This window comes from Odontesthes bonariensis, chromosome 10 (assembly GCF_027942865.1).
Source record: "Odontesthes bonariensis isolate fOdoBon6 chromosome 10, fOdoBon6.hap1, whole genome shotgun sequence".
Classification (NCBI taxonomy): Eukaryota; Metazoa; Chordata; class Actinopteri; order Atheriniformes; family Atherinopsidae; genus Odontesthes; species Odontesthes bonariensis.
The window spans coordinates 31,094,361-31,118,079 of record NC_134515.1 but is presented as its reverse complement, the minus strand read 5'-3'; the positions used below and the strand labels follow the sequence as shown (position 1 = coordinate 31,118,079).

Sequence of the window (23,719 nt, the reverse complement as noted above, 5' to 3'; positions counted from 1 at the left end):
TGACCTTTCATCATAAGTCAAGTCACAGGCAGGTGTTGTCATGAGTACTGCCATATTGTGCTGACTCATTTTCCTTCTGCGTCACTGTCCTTCTGCCCTTTTTTATGAACATAGCCAACAAAACCCTTTGAAAAATGTGTGTGTTAATTGGTCATGTTTGGATTATTTGAATGACACACTTCTATAATAAGCTACTTCACACATCAGCAGTTTTGTATTTTAGACCAGAATATACATTGTTTTACTTCACATTTAAAAGCTACAAGTCCAGTTTCCAGAATAAAGGGGAAGTTCTCATGAAATGCAACAAAATTTGTTTGCACTTTGAATTAAATCTCAGTAATAGGATGGATTGATTATAAAGATAGAATAATTAAGTAAATACCATGTAATTTCCAAAGTAACAACAAGATTATAGCCACATAGTAACAATAGCAACACTGAGGTAATATCAGTCAGAAATTTAAAATTAAACAGTAATCAGGCCCCAAAAACTTCATAATTACTTAAGAAACAACTTTAGATATGACAACAAGGCAAAACTATTTAGTAATAGTATAGTAATAATTTAGCAACGATATAGTTACTTTTTACCAATGATGGTTAAATCGCTGTTATTATTTAATTTAAACTAGTAACTATCTGGGGAAATCTCGGAGTGCAAAGGCCAAACACCATTTGTGAGTGTGACCTCAGCCAGCATGTCCATGTGGGGCCCGTGAAGTTTAAATTTGGGCTGCAGATTTGGGTCCCAAGTGGGTTTGTCTGCAGTTGACATGATGGCCTCACCTGTGTTTGCCCATAGGGGTTTCAAAGTGCAACTTGAAGGGTTAGGGGTCAGGGTTACCCTAAACCTTAAATTATTCCAAAGGCAATACAGATAAACACATCACACAAAGTAAAAGAATGTTCACATTCAAATTGGCTAAATGCAAATTCCAACTAAAGCCAAACAACAACTTGAAACCCATATGGGCAAACACAGGTGGAGCCACCGTGGAAACTGCGGACAAACCCACTTGGGACCCATATCTGCAGCCCAAATTTAAACCTCATGGGCCCCACATGGACATGCTGGCTGACTGGATGAGAAACCATCATACCATCATGACATAGTTAACCACATGGGCTAAATTGAATCATGACGTAATTATTATATTGTAACTTGGAAAACCATTTTGACTCACAGTCAACCGCTACATCCAGGAATATAACTTGAAACTGTAGTATGCAAGGAAGAAGCCATGTATCAACTCTGTGCAGAAATGCCACTGATATTTTGAGGCACAAGCTTATTTCAGATGGATAAAAAGACAGTGGACACATTTTTCATTGGTCAGATAAGTCCACATTTCAGCTACTTTCATAGAATAAAACCTGTCAGGTTCTACCTGCTAAAAATGACAAAGACTATTGCTATCAGCGATAAATGCAAAAGCCCGTGTCTGTGATGATGTAGGGGTGTATCTGGACCTGTGGCATGGTTAACTTGCATATGTGTGAAGGTGTCATTGATGCTACTATCAAGGCAACCAATAGCTTTTCCCTGGTGGTCTGTGTTTTTTTTCTGCACATCTTACAACAATCTGACTCCATAAACAATAAGGTTCTTTTCTACTATTGTGGTTTCAGTGCTGGTTCAGAGAACCTAATTTAGAACCAGTTATTTCTGTTTCAGCCACCAAAGCCCTGGCTCCTGCTCCAAAAAAAATATATATATATATATTGCTACCAAACCTTTGCCATACCAAGGCAAATAACTGCTTAGGTCAGGGGCTGGGGCTGGGGTTATGGCCAACCAGACCTACTAAGACTTTGAGGCTGTGAGCACAGAAACAAGATGGCAATATGAGTGGAGCTGACATTTTTACAAGAGATATTTGGAGAGGCTGCTCAACGCTTGTACTATTTCCAGACAGTCGTAAGGAATCGTTTTATTCTATTCTAAGGACTCTTTTTCATTCTAGAAAGTGCTACACTATTGGCAACCTGCTGTAGCAGCTCTGGACATGTTGAGTCTTTCTTTGTATCTTCTTGAGATTTTTCACATAGTTTTTTTGTAAAAGAAAAAAAGCTGTTGTTTGAAAGACTTTGTGGCAATGGAATGATTTCTGCTGGTAATTCTTTTTTACATGTTATAATCCATAATCATGCCGATGGGGAAATTCTTTTGACAGTTGGAGCAGCAATGAAACAGCTTTACAATGGCCCAAGTTATGCCTGGACATATCATAAAGAAGAAGCATCTTTGCACGCCAGATGTTGAATTTTTGGCTGCAAATGTTAAATAACAATGCTGAGTGTGATATCAACAGTTCCTTGATCCATTCATGGCAATCTCTAAAGATTTCAACCACATCTCTCTCTGTTCTCTGTTACACTTAAACTTTTCAAAAGTTTGTCAATTGATTTTATTCTATTTTGTTTTATTTTGTTGTTTATCATTAAATGTATTTATACAGCAGCAAAATAATTTTCTTTGATGATAAATAAAGTAAAAGAGGAGTATCATCTGTTCGTGATGATATTTATCGATGATTCTTTTCTAAAGAAAGAGAGAAGAATGCACCTTGACAATTTAAGACAAGCTTTTGCTCGGGTTGAGGCAGAACAGATACATCATTGTCATTAGTTCTTGTCCAACAGGTCTTGTTACAAACTTACTGACTTATATAGTGCAGCGAGTTTTCCCTATGATTGCTTAAATGGTCAGTCTAAATGTAAACTTGCTAATCTGAGCACCTTGATGCTAACTCCACTACAGAAAAAGCTTCCTTCATATGTTCGAGTAACGCTGGCTTCCTTCACCTGTCACTCTTTGCCAAACCACTGAGCATGCACACAAAAGAAATTGCATTATAACAATCCCTGATTCAAATTAAAATGTTACCAAGATGCTTTTCTTGTGATTAGAAAATTCTTCTAAATTCTCAGGGGGGGGGAGCGGTGCATCGTCAACACCGTGTATGGTGAGGGCGGGGCTCTGCTGACTTCAACTAGGGACGTCGTGAGTCGGTGGGGGGAGTACTTCGAGGGCCTCCTCAATCCTACCGACACGCCTTCCGATGAGGAAGCAGAGTTGGGGAGCTCGGACGTGGGACCTCCCATTTCTGGGGCTGAGGTTGCCGAGGTGGTCAAAAAACTCCTCGGTGGCAAGGCCCCGGGGGTGGATGAGGTCCGTCCTGAGTTCCTCAAGGCTCTGGATGTTGTGGGGCTGTCTTGGTTGACACGCCTCTGCAGCATCGCGTGGACATCGGGGGCAGTGCCTCTGGACTGGCAGATCGGGGTGGTGGTCCCCCTCTTTAAAAAGGGGGACCGGAGGGTGTGTTCCAACTATAGGGGGATCACACTCCTCAGCCTCCCTGGTAAGGTCTTTTCGGGGGTACTGGAGAGGAGGATCCGCCGGATAGTCGAATCTCGGATTCAGGAGGTGCAGTGCAGTGTGGTTTTCGTCCTGGCCGTGGAACAGTGGACCAGCTCTATACCCTCCGCAGGATCCTGGAGGGTGCATGGGAGTTCGCCCAACCGGTCTACATGTGTTTTGTGGACTTGGAGAAGGCGTTCGACCGTGTCCCTCGGGGACTCTTGTGGGGGGTGCTCCGGGAGTATGGAGTGCCGGACTCCTTGATATGGGCTGTTCGGTCTCTGTATGACCGGTGTCAGAGTTTGGTCCGCATTGCCGGCAGTAAGTCGGACATGTTTCCTGTGAGGGTTGGACTCCGTCAGGGCTGCCCTTTGTCACCGATTCTGTTCATAATTTTTATGGACAGAATTTCTAGGCGCAGCCAGGGCGTTGAGGGGGTCCGGTTTGGCGACCTCAGAATCGGGTCTCTGCTTTTTGCGGACGATTTGGTTCTGTTGGCGTCGTCAGGCCGTGACCTTCAGCTCTCACTGGAGCGGTTCGCAGCCGAGTGTGAAGCGGCTGGGATGACCATCAGCACCTCCAAATCTGAGACCATGGTCTTCAGCCGGAAAAGGGTGGAATGCTCTCTTCGGGTCGGGAATGAGATCCTTCCCCAAGTGGAGGAGTTCAAGTATCTCGGGGTCTTGTTCACGAGTGAGGGACGAATGGAACAGGAGATTGACAGACGGATTGGTGCGGCGTCTGCAGTGATGCGGGCTCTGCACCGGCCCGTCGTGGTGAAGAAGGAGCTGAGCCAGAAGGCGAAGCTCTCGATTTACCGGTCAATCTATGTTCCTACCCTCACCTATGGTCACGAGCTGTGGGTAGTGACCGAAAGAACGAGATCGCGAATACAAGCGGCCGAAATGAGTTTCCTCCGCAGGGTGTCTGGGCTCTCCCTTAGAGATAGGGTGAGAAGCTCGGTCATCCGGGAGGGGCTCGGAGTAGAACCGCTGCTCCTCCGCATCGAGAGGAGTCAGATGAGGTGGCTCGGGCATCTGGTGAGAATGCCTCCTGGACGCCTCCCCGGTGAGGTGTTCCGGGCCCGTCCCACTGGGAGGAGGCCCCGGGGAAGACCCAGGACACGTTGGAGAGACTATGTCTCTCGGCTGGCCTGGGAACGCCTCGGGGTCCCCCCAGAAGAGCTGGAGGAAGTGGCCGGGGACAGGGACGTCTGGGTCTCTTTGCTCAAGCTGCTGCCCCCGCGACCCGATCCCCGGACCAGCGGAAGATAATGGATGGATGGATGGATTCTAGAGGTCAAACAACCAGACACTACCAAGGAACGTCTGCATGCTATGATAATACTAAAATAACTAATGCTGTTGAGATGTCAATATATCCGGTGATGAGATTTTCCCTCATTGCTACTTTCTACCAAGGCAACTCCTTGTAAATAACCAGTGTCAAAAAGGCATTATTTAACAGTAATAAGAAGGATAAGGACACTGTGATTACTGAAGACATTGTTAGGGTTCTCTCTAAGTTAATCAGTAACTAGAAACTGATCTAGAAAAATATCTGATACTGAAGTTAGGTGGAGAGAGAGGATGCGTTGGGATGTGTCTTTGCCTGACTGCGGCTGAATCTATATGCTGATGAGAAATGAAAGTGCCATAAAGCTGCGATTATGCTCGCCATACCGGCCCCTTAGTTGCGATATACTCACTATAGTTTTGTTCCAAAACAGTAGGGTTTGCTACTGAGAAATGGCACTGCATTACCACAGGAATAGCTTCAGGAAAAGTTGTACAGGAAATATGATATGCATAAACAAACATAATTAGATGGTTTTAATTTCTCAGTTTCACTTTCAAGCCATTTTTATGTGTTTGTAACATTTACAATAGTTGTTCCTTCGTGGTTTTGATGGGTCATACAGATGACTGTAGAAATGGACCTACTCTAAATATCAAGAGGTGCATGACTTCCGAAACAACAAAGTGCCCAGAGTGGGCTTGGAAGTGACAAGCAGAAAATAAAAAAAAAAGACTCTCCTATGTTTGGTTTATGATTAGTTGCAGTCTAGTCAGACACGATATTGGACATGAGTAGCTCAAAACAACGGCTGATCTTGTGTCAATAATGGCTATGACTTTAACTACAGAGCTGTCTTGAGGCATGACTTATTTTCAAGCAATATCAGCCTAAATAGACTATATTGCGAAAAGTATTCGCTCATTTGCCTTTAGTCAAGTCAAGTCAAATTTATTTGCATAGCACATTTCATGTACAAAACAATTCAAAGTGCTTTACATCAAATAAAAGCTCTTTAAAGGTTAGTTGGTCATCAATCATGACACTCAAGTTTCTAGCTACCTTTGGTGGAGCAAGAGATAGGGATTCAGTTTGGATGCAGATGCTGTGGTGTATGGTTGGTTTGGCTGGGAAGACAAGCAGTTCAGCTTTAGAGAGGTTTAGTTGGAGGTGATGGGCTTTCATCCATTTTGATATGTCAGAGAGACAGTTTGAGATTCTTGCTGAGACTGTGTGGTCGTCAGGTGGGAATGACAGATAGAGCTGGGCATCGTCAGCATAACATTGGTATGAGAAGCCATGTGATTGGATGATCTTGCCCAGTGAGGTGGTGTATATGGCAAAGAGAAGAGGTCCCAGTACTGAGCCTTGGGGTACCCCTGTGGCGAGGTGGTGCGCTGCAGAAGTATGACCAAGCCAGGACACTTTGAATGACCGACCAGGGAGGTATGATTCAAACCAGAAGTGTGTGCTCTCCCTGTGATGCCCATGCTAGAGAGTATGGACAAAAGGATACAATGGCAGCAAGGATTGTCGACTCGTCAACCCATCTGACTGCTGAAGCCTCTGTAGCTCGCTACAGGCTCGGTTAGCGTGGCTTAATGCATCTTGTACAGTCGTTGAAAAATAATCATTTAGTGATATAGGGAGGGCAAGATCATTCCATGTTCTTTCCTTGTAGGTCTAAACTCAGCATTGCCTCACCTAATGCTGCCACATTTGTCGCTGTGTAAATGCACACACTAGCTGTTGTGTCTGGCTTTCAGATAAAATGGCATTGAATTATTACTTGACAAAAATAAATGAATGAAATTGTAGCCGTAGGCTGCTCTTTGATTTATCAAAATGAATTGATAAATGGGACAAAAAAAGGCGAGGCGTATAGCCACTAAACGGCAGAAAGTTTTTTGTTTGTTTGTTTTTTTTGTTTTTTTTTTAATAAGTGACTCAAGTGATTCAAGTGATCCGTATAACTCGAATCCCCTCCTCAAAATGATCCGATCAGCCCGGATCGCCCAAAATATTCGAGTTAAGCATCTCTAGCAGTCGATAGGTCGAGCAGGATAAGTACTGAGGACGTAGCTGTCGCTCTGGCTTCTTTTAAGGCTTCTGTCACAGCCAACAGAGCAGTTTCAGTGGAGTGTCCACTTTTAAACCCAGACTGGTTTGGATCAAGGTTGTTTTGTGAGAGGTAATCAGTGACCTGCTTAAAGACCGCCCTTTCAATGGTTTTAGACAGAAACGGGAGGATTGAGACTGGCCGATAGTTCTCCACATGAGTTGGAGGGAGGGAAGGTTTTTTGAGTAGCTGTGTAACCCGAGCTTGTTTGAATGTGGTAGGAAATGTGCCAGATGTCAGTGAAGCATGAATCACATGTGTGACCGCTGCAGTTACCGTAGGAGCAATGGATTGGAATATATTAGTAGGAACAGGGTCCTTCGGGCATGTAGTAGGACGGCTACATGTGAGAAGTTTAGACAAACAGCCCTCAGTGAGAGGGGTGAATGGAGAAAATGATGCAGTAGGACTTCAGCCTGCCGATTTTGTGGTACAAGGTTCGGGTGTGGGCAGTTCAGTAAACTGTTTGCTTATAGCTACCACTTTGTCAGTAAAGAATGAGGCAAAGGTGTCTGCCGTCAAATTAGTAGCAGGTTGCGTAGGCGGTGGATTAAGTAGAGTTTTGAAAGTGGAAAAAGTTTCCGGGTGTCAGTAGTACTGTGAATCTTGTCAATGTAGAAAGACTTTTTTTGCATTAGTGACACTGGATGAGAATGATGACACTTGTGCCTTGAATTTAGTTAGATCTGCAGGATCTTTTGATTTGTGCCATTTCCTTTCAGCAGCTCTGAGGTTGGTGCGCAACGCTCGGAAAGTATCATTAACCAAGGGTGGGACTGGTGGGATCAAGCAGGTTTGGTGGATAGAGGACACAGACTATCCAGACATGACCTCAGTGTAGAGCAGAGGGACTCCGTGGCATCATTAACCTCAAGGGAGGAGAATGTGCTGGAGGTCGGAAGAGCGGAGGCAACAACGGAAGAGAAGCGGGTGGCCGACAGGTTGCGGCGGACGGAAACCATAGGGGTGGAAGCAGAGGGTCTTCTTGGGAGACTCACTCTGAACTGAATGAAATAGTGGTCAGAAAAGAGCAGAGGTGTGATTGACAGGGCCTCTGTGGCACAGTTTCTTGTGAAAATGAGATCTAGCTCTTTGCCAGCTTTATGAGTTGGAGGACTGCAAACCAGTTGTAGCTCAAATGAGTGCATTAATGTCAGAAAATCTGAAGTTAGGACTGTCAAGGTGGATATTCATATCACCTAGGACCATTATGGGACATTCATGCTCAGGGATGGAAGAGAGCAAGGTGTCTAGTTAATCTAGAAAGTCACCGAGTTGTTCATCGTTGTAGCGCTCATGGCCACTTTATCGCTCACTGACCAGTTCGGACAAAAAGACAGAGCTTATCAATAAAGGCAGGAGTACTGGTGGGCAACATTCAAATCCACCACGTTTCACTGCACATATTACTGCAGTTAGGAAAATCTACCAAAAGAATACAAGCATTAATCGACTCTGGAGTGGAACAAAACCTCTTGGACACTAACCTCGCAGCTCAACTACAACTCCCCAGGGTATGGTTACGCTCTCCAATTACTGTCTGCGCATTAAATGGTCAACTCCTTACCACCATTACACACAAGACGCAGCCGCTCACTTTGATTGTTTCTGATAACCACTATGAAATAATTAAAATTTTCCTGTTTCCAGTCATCCACTAATTCTTTGTTTTCCCTGGCTCGCTCTTCATAACCCTCACATCCACTGGTCCAATCAACGCATACAGTTGGAGCCACTTCTGTCTGTCAAATTGACTTAATTCTGCCATACCTGCACCCAAAAACCCAACACTCCATTTGACCATTTTGAGTGTTCGGTGATGCTTTTTGGCCTCACTAACGCCCCAGCAGTATTCCAAGCTCTAGTGAATTATGTCCTCAGACACTTCTTTAACCTGTTAAGATGGATTTTTTTCTAGATCTCTTTAAGAGCCCAAACAGCATATCAGACTGGTCCTCCAAATGCTCTTGGAAAATCGCCTATATGTCAAGGCAGAAAAATGCGAGTTCCATACAACCTCAGTCACCTTCCTTGGTTACATCTTCGAGGGTGGGCAGGTGAAGACGGGCCCAGAGAAAATCAACACTGTAGCCAACTGGCCAATACCATCAAACCGTACGCAACTTCAGAGGTTCTTAGGGTTTGCCAATTTCTACCGCCGATTCATGAGGAACTACAGTCAGATAGGCGCATTCTCACTGTAGGAACCTTTTGCAGTTCCTATAACCTTTTAAGTAATAGGGCCTAAACTTACACGTCGTATACTACTTTGTCTGCAGCGCTCTGCTCTCCTTCCTTCCTTCCTTCATGAAACAAAGAAGTATCGCCTGCGCTCGATTCTTCGTCTCCTGACTCTCTCTGTGTGCTCTTCCAGCCTCGATGTTAGACACCCGATGTGATTGTCCATGATTAATATCACCATCATGCAGACCATGAACACGGTGGCCCCCCCACTCTCCAGATCAGCTTCTTGGTGTTTTTTCCTTCTCTCTTTACTTTTCGCGGGTTTTGTTTTGTTTTGTTGTTGGGTGTGGCGCTAAAGTAACACGTCACTGTCGCAGACGGTTGCGTCGCATAAGTCCCTATCAAGGTCCCGACTCATGTGCGAATGTAAAATGAAACAGTTCCCTGGGGAAGGGCAGTTATTAAAATGAAATTCGAGGTGGACTGTCCGAATGCGGCTATTGCCTTGCCTATAATCAGACTCGGTTCTGTTAAGATTTCTTTCCACTGGTCCCCCGAGGCCAATTCTGCCTTCAAAGAACTCAAAGAAAGATTCACCTCCACTCCTGTTCTGATTCAACCATATCCTAAGAGACAATTCACTGTGGAAGTGGATGCCTCTGACTCGGGGGTAGGGGCTGTCCTCTCCCAACGTTCGGAACAGGAGGATAAGCTGCAGCCATGTGCATACTTTTTCCGTCATCTAACTCCAGCCAAACAAAATTATGACGTGGGTAACAGAGAATGATTAGCAATCAAGTTGTCTCTGGATGAATGGAGGCACTGGATGGAGGGAGCTAAATACCCTTTTATTGTATGGACAGATCACAAAAATCTTTCATACCTTCAAAATGCCATGAGACTCAATTCCCGGTAGGCCCGTTGGTCCCTATTTTTTGGCCGATTCTCTTTCTCTATCACCTACCGTCCAGGCACCCACAATATTAAATCCTAACAGTTTGTCTCCCAGGAGGATTCCACAGAAACAGACCGGATCCTTACCCAATCCTGCAGTTTTTCTGAGACGTTACGTAGGATATCGATGGTCGGATTTTAAATCCTGGCTTCAGACCATGATCTTGACACTGCTCCCCCCAATCACAATTTGGTCCTGAGGATCTTGCCGCTCCGCCGTCATTTATTAGGCCTATACATCTGGATTCACCCTCTACCCAGGTATTCATCGCACAGTAAAACTATTACAATGATATTTCTGGTGGCCTTCTTTAGAGTCAGATGTCCGGGAGTACATTCTAGCCTGCCCTACCTTTGCTAGAAATAAGAGCAGCAATAAGACACCATTTGGCCTCCTCCAACCCTTTGTAGCAGTCACAGTGCCGTGTGGATTAAGAGTTTTTCAAACTTTGACAAAACCAACATTCCTGTGGGGGATGTTTACGTATGTGGATATAAACCAGATCTTCATTTTCTTTCCACAAAGGAAAAAGAGACAGAAACTGCCTAATTTACGTTCACTTCCTGCCCTCTTAAAAGCTTTTTGGGAGTGAAAAAGAACTCGCAACAGACGCCTGCAATAAAAATTGGGATAGACTCTAACGAACAAAGAACTCACTCTTGGAAAAGTGGGACACTTACTATCTTATCTAGACCATAACTCGAAAGTTGACACTTTAACACCCCTTTTCACCAGCAAACCGACCAGATGGCTACACACGAACTGAGAAGACTCACTTTTAGTCGAATCTTAAAACTATATTAAATGTGTTTGATAACCGTGTACAATTTCTTTCAGGTTTCCAGCTTGATCACAAGACGCATATAGAGACAATTTGTACGATTCTGGCTTAAATATTGACAAAGAACTGATTTTGGTGGAAAACGCCCAACCTGCCTGATGGAACCACATTGCCCCCTAGTGGTCTGCAGTGTTGATTAGTTGAACATTTAAATCCCAGAGGACTCAGTAAAATGGACAATATATGCAACTAGTAACTTTTAACGATGTCCCTTCGGTATCTATTTGTTATTTGTTTGGTATCCCCATTGTTAACACAGAAATTGAATATTGTGTGGCTCACTATTCATATGTCACGATTTCATAGATATTCATCTGAATTTTGAAAGTCATACTTGTCTTTATCATGTGTGTTATTTTGATGTCTTTATATTACAAGTCTATGTTATATCTTTAATCTGCATATCTTAACAAGATGTGGTGTTTTCAGAATCACCGAGACAAATGTTCTATGAGATGGGAGTAATGGAGAAATAAGAGTTTTCTTTGTCTCATCCAGAAATCCCTTTTAGCACAGATCACCTTACACAGACACCCAGTTAAACATGCAAACAGTTCAAGCATGTCATTGGCTGAAAAAGTAGTGTAAGCCCCGCCTCCGAGTGTCAAAACCCGGAACCCGCGGAAAACACACGCTCTCTGGCTCTCTCTCTCTCTCTAGTTCTCTCGTTTGCTGGCTCGCTTCAGGCGTCTGCTCCCTTGCTTCTTGCCTCTTGTTCCAGAAGGGTTCCAACCCAGAGTCTCAGAAGGAGATTTGAGCAGAGAACAGCTGCTCAGAGACTTTTGGAGATGGTTTGAGCAGAAGAGAAGAGCTCGCCGGAGTTTGGGAGTTTTCCCATAATCTCAGGAGAGAACGGAAGGACGTGTGGATAACGATGCAGCGGACGACCGGAGGAGACCCTCCAGAACCCAGTGAGACCCCGGAGACGAGAAAGAAAGACCCGAACAAAGAAGCAGATTGAAATACTCTGAAGATGCACGTTTTACGTGTTTTTGTTCGTCCCTCGCCATCCACGTCCTTCTACGTCGCACGTCCTAACCTCCGCTGTTTCACGCCATCATCACCTTTTCCTACCAAGAAAGCCAACTCCAAGCAACCTTTTATTAATCTTCTGTGAACTTAAGTTCACTTCATCAAAGAAGCAACTGAGAAGTCCGCTAAAGTCAGCCACCACAGCCAGGAAGGCCCAGAGAGCGGAGGAGAAATCCCCTCGGACCCGCGTGGCCGTAGCGTGGTCCGAACCGACTAAACAGAACTTCAGCACAGTAAGACCGACCCGTTTTCACCTTAGAGTGGGTTTGATGGATGTCTCGAGGCTTTCACAGAATGATAAATTAATCCGAAATGTCAGTATTTAGCTTCAAATAGTCAGCCAACCCAAACTATTTGAATACATCCAGTATCTCTCCATTCCCCATATTTTATTTTATATTCACTAAGTGTTTTATATAATCACCCATATTCCATGCATCTCCTGTTTGTTTAAAGGTTAATGTCTAAGATCATATCATTGTAATAAACAGCTCATATATCTATATATATGTTATAATCACAGATTGTGTCGTATGCTTTCTTTATGTAATGTCTGTCCAACCAAACGAGAACTTCACGAAAGTAGCGAGATATGAGACTGAATATTAATTGATTATTAATTAATTTAACACCAGGATCGTAAGATTTCGAACAGTTTTCCTACCTGACTGTAACTTAAATTAAGTTAAAAACCTAGGTAGGTGGTGCCCTGAATTCGAGGTAAGGTTTATTTGAGACTGTAAGAACATCTCATAAATCCTTATATTTAATAGGTATATAAATACCCGGTAACGCTACACCTTGAAAGTCCCCGGTCAACCCTGGTCCCATATATCCTAGTTAAACATGTTTTCAGGCTTCACAGAATTCCCAAAGAGATAGTTTTGTACCAGGGTACCCAATTCATCTCCCAAGTCTGGAGATCCTTCTGCTCGGCCCGAGGAGCTAGAGTGTCTCTGAGTTCTGATTACCACCGCCACTCCAATGGACAAATGGAATGACTCAACCAAGAATTGGTGGCTGCGCTCCGTTGTGCCACCACTAACAATCCCTCCACGTGGAGTCAGCAGCTTCCCTGGGTCGAGTATGCACACAACTCCCTTACGTCATCTGACACTGGACTTTCCCCATTCGAGGCTTCACTTGGATATCAACCTCATCTGTTCCCAGAAACGGAAGAGGAATTGGAAGTAACCTCTGTACAGCACCACCTTCAGCATTCTTATCTGCTCTGGGCTTAGACATGAGCGGTACTGCAGCGCACGGTTGTGCGCAATCACTCTCTGGCAGGCCGCCATAGGATTCAGGCTCCTCGATACACTCCTGGTCAGCGTGTCTGGCTTGCTGCAAAAGACGTTCCTCTTAAGTCTATCCCCAAGAAATTGGGCCCCCGGTACATCAGCCCATATGAGAAAAACTCCATCATCAGCTCTACCACCGTTTGCCTCAAGGTCCCTGCTTCCCTTAAGATCCATCCTATGTTCCATGTGTCTCAATTCAAACCTCTCTCTTCTAGCCCCCTTTGCCCTCAGTCCAATCCCCCTTCACCTGCCCGGGTCGTGTATAACCTGCTGGCCTACACCGTCCGCCGAATCCTGGACGTCCGACGTCGGGGCCAAGGACCCACGGGTATCCTGGACCATTCCCTCAACTCAGATTTCAATCTGTCCAGGAGGGGTGAGTTTTCCTGCTTTCCTGGGAGCAGCCGTTAAGGAGCTCAGGGGGATTCTGTCATGATCATGCGTGGTTGTGGTGGTGCGCCGGTTATAGTCTTGGGATTGGTTGAGCAGGTTCCCCGGAAGGCTTAGGCAGAGTCTGATTGGCTCCTGCTTTTTCACCTGTTGGACATTACAGCTCATCAGGAATCCATCTTAAGAAGCAGCAGGACCAGCCAGACTTTGACAGATTGTCTCACTATCCTCCGTGGTAATCGGGCCGATTCCTGTTATCCAAGTTTCTAGCATTCTATTAACTTCTGTTCCTCTACCTTGCAGTGTGCTGTGCATTCCTCTCTTCACTCTGATTACCCTTGGAGTCCTCACTGAAAAGACTTCTGTGGAAATAACTATTTTCTGTTCAAACTTCCTCACACAAACAACCTCGTTGCTCACCCTCTGCTGACTCATGACCTCTGCACTACATCCAGTGACCCTCCTGGACCCTGTAAGACTCTCTCTCTTTCACGCAAAACAACCCCTCAGGTATCTATATTAACCTTGTCTAAATCTCTCCTCTCAGCAACCTCCATAGACCTGGACCATTCTCTGATCATACACCTGGAAAGCCTTACAATAAACATCTTTATCATAAACATCTCTGTTGTTTCTCTTGCATAAGAGTTCTTTTTACGTACTGGCTCATTCGACCCGTCACCAATACACCAGAGGCAGATTCAAGCATTGTATTGTATTGTATTGGAGGAGTCATTTAAACCGATGTAATGACATATCCCCATGGACAAGTAGTTTTTTGCTTTTCCACAGCTTGAGAGCATTCTTAGCTAGCTGTTTATAGAACCAACTTTGAAATGACTCAGCAGCATTGGAACTGCTTTGGTCGGTAAGGTATAAGAAATACCTATTTTGACCACAGGAAGGCCATGCAAGAGTGTGTGTGCTTGACAGCCCTACGTGTTGTACCAATTTGTCTGAATTTGAAATTATATGGCTCATCATGAAGAGGCCTATTACACTATACTCTCGGATGGCGTAAATCTTGTTATCAGCCAGAATGGAAACGGATTTGTCTTGAAAAAATGCAGCAATTAGTATATAAAAGGCTAGAGTATTGTGACGCAAAAGTTCATGTTACGCCTTGTTGCCTTGCTTTATTCAGTTTTCATTCTCCAAAATGGATAAATTTAGAAATAGTCATGAAAATCTAATTTTCCATTTTTCAGATGACTTCATCAATGAATAATCTTCTGTGTTAAATTTAATTCTAAATTGGGTTGTTAGTTTGGGGATTAATTCTTGGGGGTTTTAAAAACATACCCAATAAAGATCCTACCTCCACAATAATCTACCGCCCCATATCTCCAATCAATACACACACTAAAATCATCAGTAAGGCTTTAGCATCAAGAATAGAGACAGTTACTCAATTTATTATACATCCCAGATCAAGACAGTTTTATAAAAGGAAGGTACTGATCCATGAATTTACCCAGACTTTTCAACATAATTTATTGCTTACTTCATTCTAACAAACCGACAGCAATTTTTTAATTAGATGCAGAAAAAGCATTTGATAAAGTTAACTGGCAATTCCTATTTTCAACATTATTTCAACAATCATTTGTTCATTGGGTGAGGATTTTATACACATCACCATTGGCCACAGCCCCACATTACAACACTTCAGTTTGCACAAAGGTATAAGACAAGGATGCCCTCTCTCTCCGTCATTATTCACCATACCCACTGAACCACTTGCAGCTGCTATCCATCAAAACATGAGCATCAATGGAATCCCAGAGCAACCAGAGTTGGATTTCTCTACAGGTTGGCAACGTCAAATATCTAGGAAACCACATCTCCCCCAGGCAACTAAAATGACTATATTACCATAGTTCAAATCTTTAGACTCTGTTATTTCAATGTTTTACTGGAAAAACCATTCGTATCAAACCTCTTATCAAATTCAACAGTTCACAGAAAACCCAAAACACAAGGTGGCTTGGAAGCTCCAAACATTCTATGTTATTTCATCTTCAACTCTGATACATCCATGAATGGATCCACCCTAATGAGTCTGATGAGCTGAGTTAGAACAAATGTTATGCAAAGAATTCAATGTCAAAAATTAACCACTAAAAGCCTGGATTTTCAATACAGGATTGTTGCCTGTAAAATAGTATATTCACATTATTATTCAGAATTTTACATGAAGAAAAGGAATAAAATATCTGTTGGTCCTTTCAGCATTGATTCATAGACAACCTTCTCCTTCGCAGTGGCAGGCCATCTCTCTGACGGTGATTGAGAAAGTGCAGATTGCGGCCATAATTCTGGGCTCCCTTTTCCTCATTGCCAGCATTTCTTGGCTCATCTGGTCCTCCCTCAGCCCCTCGGCCAAGTGGCAACGTCAGGACCTGCTCTTCCAAATCTGCTACGGCATGTATGGCTTCATGGATATCGTCTGCATAGGTAAAACACAAAGTGATTCAAGATTGACACCAAACTGTGCAAACATCAAATCATATTACCCATTCTAAATAGCTTCTATTCAGAGCCCAGAGGGCTGCTGATGCAACAACAAGAATAGCAGGAGGCGCAACAGAAATATTAATGAGCACAGGTTACATTATGCAAACCAGTGTGGTGAGAAAAACATGTAATCACTTTACATTCTGTAACCTGTTAAGCTTCTGCAAAACTACTTAACTAAATAAACAGATGGTGCTAATGGTAAGTGATAACAACTTCACTCTGCCCCTCCTTCTCTTGTTTTGTTTTTCCCCCACCCAGGTCTCATCATTCACGAGGGATCATCAGTGTATCGTATATTTAAACGATGGCAGGCTGTCAATCAGCAGTGGAAAGTGCTGAATTATGAGAAATCAAAAGACTTGGGTGACCCGTTGAGTTCAAGCAAGACTGGTGCCCGTGGCTCCCGTGGCAACCCTCATGGTCTAGCTAGTAGCAGCAGTGGCCAGCAGAGCAGGAGGCTAAGAACTATTCTGAACCATCACTGTGGATACACCATCTTGCACATCCTGAGTCAACTGAGGCCCAATGACCCGCGGATGAGCGCTGCCGCCAGCCGGGAGGTAGTAATGAGGGTCACCACTGTATGAGTTGGACCAGGCATGTGTCACATGGTAGGCATTATCTATGTGGCTGATGTAAATGAGTGGAGGGACTCAAGTCTGAATACTAAATACTAAAGATTCATGTTGGCAGCAAGAGCCCTGTGAGGAGCTAAATGATGCCTGGAGCATCAATAGACTGACCATACATGAGGATCACTTCTCCTGTTTTGAACAACAAAAGGAAGCCAGATGCTCGTTTTCAGTAATAAAAGAAACTGATGAAAATAAGTTGAACAAGCGTTAAAAGACATTAAACATGAAATGTAAGGGGTGGGTGGTGCGTGTGTTTCTGTTGGGGTGGGGTGGGGTTGGGTGGGTTGGGTGGGTTGGGTTGGGTTGGGGTGGGGTGGGGTGGGGGCGACTGGTTTTATAACCTGGTCCAAGATAATAAGATGTTTTTGTCCAGTTCAATATCAGGATGCACAAAAAAAAATTATTTTTGTTTTTAATCCTTCTAGTTTGAGTTATATCTCTTCTCCTTCTGTAATTTATTTTATTTTTTTACTCACTTTAATTTTTGTATGATTTCACAGGAGGCCATGTAACTTCATATATGCTAAACATTTCCAAAAAGTAAAAAACAGTGTACAATGATCTTTAAATTTCTAAAAGCCAACTAATGTTCATAAATAGACAATTGAGGAACACTGAGGTATCTACAGGAAATGAACTATTACAAGTAAAACGTTTTTAAAATGTAAAAAAAAAAGCAAAATAAATTCAATTTAATTTACACTTGACCTTTTTGCAATAAAGAAACGTATGTACATTTTAACAGGGAATTTTGCATGGGTATATAATTTTATTCTTCATCACATATCATAAGCACATGACAAATCTGCTCTATTTCGAATGGTGCTTGCCAAAATAAACACTTTAAAAACATTCAATTTCATTGCACCTACTTTTTGTCAGTATCAGAAATGGCAGTGATTTACAGTTATTTCAGCTAAAATACAGATTGTTGCTGCTGTGTGCTTATTCAGATTTGATAATAAGTAAACGATTGTAATAAAAAAGGGGTCGGATGATCTGTTACCTCTCAGTCTCACTTTACTCTCTTCTTCACCCAAGTTGTGATTTAATGCATACTTTATTTGGTTGAATGTGTTTTCTTGATTCAAAACGATGTGAGGTAATATCAGGGTAATATTTCTAATGGTGTTTTAGTATCCACTGTATGCTCAAAAAGATAGGATGAATGGAGGATTTCAGTTGCAGACTACAACCTCCTTATTCGATGGCATAACATGCTAAATTCAGCCTTTAAAACGCAAGGCATCTTTTGCAGAAAGCCATAGGGTCTGCAGTGAAGAGGCAGCCTGGTAGAATTATGATAAAAAAAAAAAAAAGATTTTGTATCAAGTGTCTTTAAGCTACTTCTCAGAGTTTTAAAAGAATGTGTTTATAACATCAGTTTGCCTCATTCATTGTTATTTGGTTTACTACCAAATTTAAAATGTTTTCTAGGTTTATGTAAAAATGTCCATTTTTTTATTGAGATTCTTTTATCTTACATCTCTGTTAGACCAGCTGGTATAGACAAAGGAAATTATTGCCTCTCAGAAATCTCCCTTGTTGCTTATCCATATCTTCATACATATTGATGCTGGGTTTTTTTTCTCTTTTTTTATAGTAAACTGACTTTCATATTAATTCACACTTCCAGTCATTTTAAAAAGAAAGTACACCCTTATTCTACTTTTTTTTTTTTTAAGATATCAGAATATTGAACATGGAATCTTGAAATGAGGTCAAAACAATCTCAAATGAACAGCGTCCCATGGCAAATGACACCATGCCATTATTTAACAAAATCCATCCATCCATACATTTTCTATACCCACTTCATCCAACTCAGGTTCATGGGGGGGCTGGAGCCTATCCCAGTTGTCATGGGGCGAGAGACAGGGTACATCCTGGACAGTTCGCCAGTCCATCACAGGGCCACATAGAGACAAATGAGACGAACAACCAAACTATGCTCACACTAATTCCTTAGAGACACCAATCAACCTGACATGCGTGTTTTTGGGTGGTGGGAGGAAGCTGGAGTGAGAACCCACCCATACACAGGGAGAACATGCAAACTTCACACAGAAAGGCCCAAGCCAGAATTCGAACCAGGAACCCTCTCTCTGTGAAGTGACGGTGCTAACCACCACATGCATGTAAAACCCCTCAGCTGTAATCACTATAAGAAATTGTTTTCTGTAAAACATTGTTGAGGAATTCTGGCCCACTCTTCTTTACAAAATTGCTTCAGTTTATTCCATTACCAGATTTCGGCCAAGGTTTTGCTATCACAGAGATGGCGTCATATTTGATTCACTCCCTAGACATTTGACTTCAGTATACTGAAGAGTTCATGATCAACTCAATAAATGCAGTGTGCCCTGTAGCTGCTAAACAAGTCAGAACTACCCCTCACCACCACTCCAGGGGGCTTTCTCCAAACAACCCTCCAAAGACACCATAATTGTTTAGGCTTTTTCTAACTATTGTCATGTGATTTGGTATTCAACATACTCACTAAAGCCTGTAGTCTGGGATTTTGCTCTTATATTTCCTATCGTTTCTCTGACAATTGCCCAGCATGACCTTGAGGTGAACTTGTTGGGTAATCCACTCCTGAGAGTTTTGGCAACAGAATTGGATGTTTTGTAAATACTCTTTCTCCCTTTCTTTCTTGACATTGTGTGAACACACATCTAGAGGTTCCAGAGCAGCAAACTTCCAAAAAATGTTCTCTTTATACAGGTGCTGATGATCATTTGACGACCTAGAGATGAATTTGATTGCAGTACCTGTTCTGCTACTTCGCGTTACAATTCCTCTGGAATCAGTAAAGGTGTACTTTAGTTTTTCATACGCTGCTTTTTTTATTTTGGTTTAGTTTTTGTTAAACAAACAATAACACATTAAGAAATGTTATGTGTTGTTGTTGTCCATATGATGTTGTGCAGACCCACTTTTAAGACCAGATGATTTTTCTAAATAACCTGATGCTTAACACCTTAGAATTGGAATTTCTTTTTACAGTAACTGTAAAGTATTTGTCAATGCCACACTGAGTTCAAAATTGTGGAAATATGCTCTAATTAAATCATAAATCTGAAAAAGCTTAGATAAAATTAAGGGCTATAGAAGATATATACATTTGGTTATAAATGCATAAATTTCGAATATTGAAAGAAACTTGATCCACTTCCTTTTTGTTGTCAGGTGACTGCTATGAATATAGGGTTTAGATAACAAAAAAATATATATATGCATGCTCATCACTGTCATATACAGTATAAATATATAGATAGATATAGATACATACTGTATGTATATATGAGGTAAAAGAGACAAAAGAATAACTGCAGAGACAAATATTACAGTTGGGAGCCGTATTATGGTAAATCAGTTTTTCTATCTTTACAAAAACACACACACACACACACACAAAAAAAAGAAAACATGAGCTTCACCCTTACTGTCTGCTCCATGAAGCTACAGTTACAGCACATAGGGATAAATGCTAATGCCATCATGGAAACAGGCTCAGTGACAATGCTTACATAATAATCCTCTGCATGAAAGGTACTACCTCCAGTAGGGGTCCTTAGGCAAGACCCCGTTACCCTACCTGCCAACCTGTAAGTCGCTTTGGATAAAAGCGTCTGCCAAATGCATAAACATAAACATAAACAATAAAGTTGGGGGGAAAACAGTTTGGCATACAAACAATTCACATGTGAGGATTCCCGAGGAACAATTTTACTTTAAGTTCCAGAGCTAGAGTTACTATATTGCAACAAACCAAAAATAAATGTTTGTTTATCATTTGTAACTTTTTTCATACTGAACTTGAAGTTTTATTATTCATACTAAACAGAAAGCACATCTAAAGCTGTCGGTAATATCAGGGGTAGTGTAGATGGACTGAAATAATATAATTTTGCTGCATTAGTGGCAGACTTCTGCAGCAGCACTGGACATGTTGTGTCTTTTATTTTCTAATTAGTTTTTTTTTTTTCTGTGAAAGCACTGATTTTTTTAAAAGTTTTATTTTTTAGCCGGTTTGGATGCCGTGATGCTGGAATGATTTATGCTGGCATTTCTGGCACTTTTTTTTCATCTGTTTTGATGCATAACCATGGCAATGGGTAAGTTGCTTGTATTTGGGAGCAGCTGTTTAAGCTTTACAAAACTGAAGTAATTCCTGAAATAAGACCCCAAATCCAGATGGGATGAAGAGGAGACATCTAGCATGCAGAGCTGGACTAAAATAGGTAAAGAGGAATAAGTTAAAACCATTTCTTTTCTTGATCACCATGGGAAATGTGAGAGCACAGAGATTAAATTAAGAAGCTCAGAGCCCTGAAGCAACTGCTGAAGGAATATCATGGCAGAGAGGTAACAGGAAAGGAGGAAGGATTAAACCATCTATTGTAATCCTGAGCATGTCACTGAGAAGGAGTGTTTTTGCACCCTGGATGTTGAACTGTCGACTGTTAGTTTCTGTCCATTTTGTCAACCAAGTTCACCTTAGTTATCTCTTGAAAATGTGTTTAGGATCATCAGCTAAATTGTTGCCAAGCTACAAAAACAACACCCCAATTCATGGCGATCTCTGAAGATTTCAACCACACCTCACTCTCTCCGTGTTACACTTAAACTTTACAAAAGTTTGTCACCGAATTTCTTTTTCATTTTACCGCTATTTGGTTTAACTTAGCTGTCTATCAATATAATTTACCTTTGAGGACTGATCGAATATCAGTGCCTTGAAGTGAATTGAATCAAAGTGATTCAGAGACAATTACACTCAAAAGTGTAACTGGACAAATTACAGTTTTGATGAGATGCTAAATTAGGTATTCTCCAATGTTTTGTTTTTTTTAATTTGTCCTTTTGACATCCTGAGCTTCTCCAGCAGATTTCATGGGAATCGATCCAGCACTTAATGACACTTTTTACACAAAGGCATAAATATCAGGTCCTATTAGGTGTGGTCCTAAAGAAAATAAATCAATACTTCCCCTTAACACCATAGATCTCTGTAAAATCATGTGTCAATCTATTGAGTTGCTGTTGAACTATGAAGAATGAAATATTTGACCTGCAGATGGTGCAAGAGTAAAAGTGAAGAAGAATCATCCTCAGAGGAGCATTGATTTTTGCACTTAAAAAAGAAGAACAGAGAGGACTAACTTGGATTCCTGTCCATGTCAAAAGATGAGGAAAGTTGTTTTTTTTCCCTCCCACCAGACAGTTTGATATGCTGCATAGCTTAAAAAACTGAGGGCCGATGCTACTTGTCAAAGTACAGACAAAGTAGAGTCAAAATATCACATAAATCCAGGTCACGCTTCAGAGGATGGACACAGGAAACAAGGTGCCAAACAAAAAAACAAAAATATTCTGGAAACAAAAATATTCGATTTCCAAACACTGAAAACCGTATAACTGGTTGTCAAAAGAGTACAATAGCCTCTCCTGGGTGTAAATCAGTTAGCATTTGTCACCACCCAGTGGTTGCTACTATTATGGTCAGTCGCTGAGTCATATTATGGCCAGATAGTGTCTTTTTAGAATGGAAAAACAATTCTGCTTTTGCTGCTGCTAGATGGTGAAAAAAATACCTGCTGCAAAAGGTGGCATAACTATTTAAAGGGAGCACATTCACAAGCTGTCTTCCAAGTTTGAAAGTATGAATCTGAATTGAATTAGTTTAATTTCATAGTCCAAATTCAGAGTTCAGATTAAATCTATGATCATTTTAGTTTATATTATCTACACACCAGATTTCTCTTCCTGGCAATGTGGGGAACACATCAGTTTTTTTGTGCACTACTATGCCAATGCAAACATACTTACATATAAGTACAAGTACAGCTAAAAACATGTGAATATTGTGAAAAAGTACAATATTTTTTGTCTCTCATTTCAGAAAGTGAAACTCATGTTATATCATTTCATTACACAGACTGAAATATGTAAAGCCTTTATTTCTTGTAATTTTGATGATTATGGCTTACAGATAATGAAAACCCAAAATTCACTGTCTCGGAAAATTAGAATATTATAAGATCGATGAAAGAAAAAGGATATTTTAAACAGAAATGTCAGGCTTCTGAAAGGTATGTTCATTTCTATGCACTCAAAACTTGGTTGGGCCTCCTTTTGCATGAATTATGCATCAATGCAGCGTGGCATGGAGCTGATCAGCCTGTGGCACTGCTGAGGTGCTGGAAGCCCAGGTTGCTTTGATAGCGGCCTTTGGGTCATCTGCATTGTTGAGTCTGGTGTCTCTCATCTTCCTCTTGACAACAGCCCATAGATTCTCCATGGGGTTCAGGTCAGGTGAGTTTGCTGGCCAATCAAGCACAGTAACACCATGGTCATTGAACCAGCTTTTGGTACCTCTGGCAGTGTGGACAGGTGCCAAGTCCTGCTGGAAAACTAAACCAGCATCTCCATAAAGCTTGTCAGCAGAAGGAAGCAGGAAGTGCTCCAAAGTTTCCTGGCAGATGGCTGCGTTGACTGCGGACTTCAGAGAACACAGTGGACCAACACCAGCAGATGACATGGCACCTCAAAACATTTCTGACTGTAGAAACTTCACACTGGACTACAAGCAATGTGGATTCTGTACCTCTCCACTCTTCCTCCAGACTCTGGGACCTTGATTTCCAAATAACATGCAAAATTTACTTTCATCTGAAAAGAGGACCTTTGGACCACTGAGCAACAGTCCAGTTCTTTTTCTTCTTAACCCAGGTAAGAAGTTTCTGACGTTGTCTCTGGTTCAGGAGTGGCTTGACACGAGGAATGCGACATTTGTAGCCCTTGTCTAGGATTCGTCTGTGTGTAGAGTGTGTTTGATGCACTGACTCCAGCCTCAGTCCACTCCTTGTGAAGCTCCCCCAAATTCTTGAATGATTTTGCTTAACGGTCCTCCAAAGGCTGCGGTTGGTGCGGTTTGCTGGTGCACCATTTCCTACCTCACTTCTTCCTTCCACTCAACTTTCTATGAATATGCTTGGATACAGCACTCTGTAGACAACCAGCTTCTTTAGCAGTTACTTTTTGTGGCTAATCCTTTTGAGATGTACTTGTAATTT

At 42.1% G+C, this 23,719-nt stretch overlaps 1 protein-coding gene across 2 annotated transcripts in view; it reads left to right on the top strand.

Moving 5' to 3' along the window:
* marchf9 (membrane-associated ring finger (C3HC4) 9) overlaps window positions 1-16,871 on the top strand; it is a 34,904-nt gene extending 18,033 nt beyond the window's left edge. For both annotated transcript variants that reach the window (XM_075475792.1, XM_075475791.1), the window contains 2 exons: window positions 15,747-15,939; window positions 16,261-16,871. In XM_075475792.1, coding sequence (XP_075331907.1) covers window positions 15,747-15,939; window positions 16,261-16,589 — 522 coding nt within the window. In that variant the 3' untranslated portion in view covers window positions 16,590-16,871. The remainder of the gene's footprint in view (window positions 1-15,746; window positions 15,940-16,260) is intronic.
* Window positions 16,872-23,719: the final 6,848 nt, after the last annotated feature.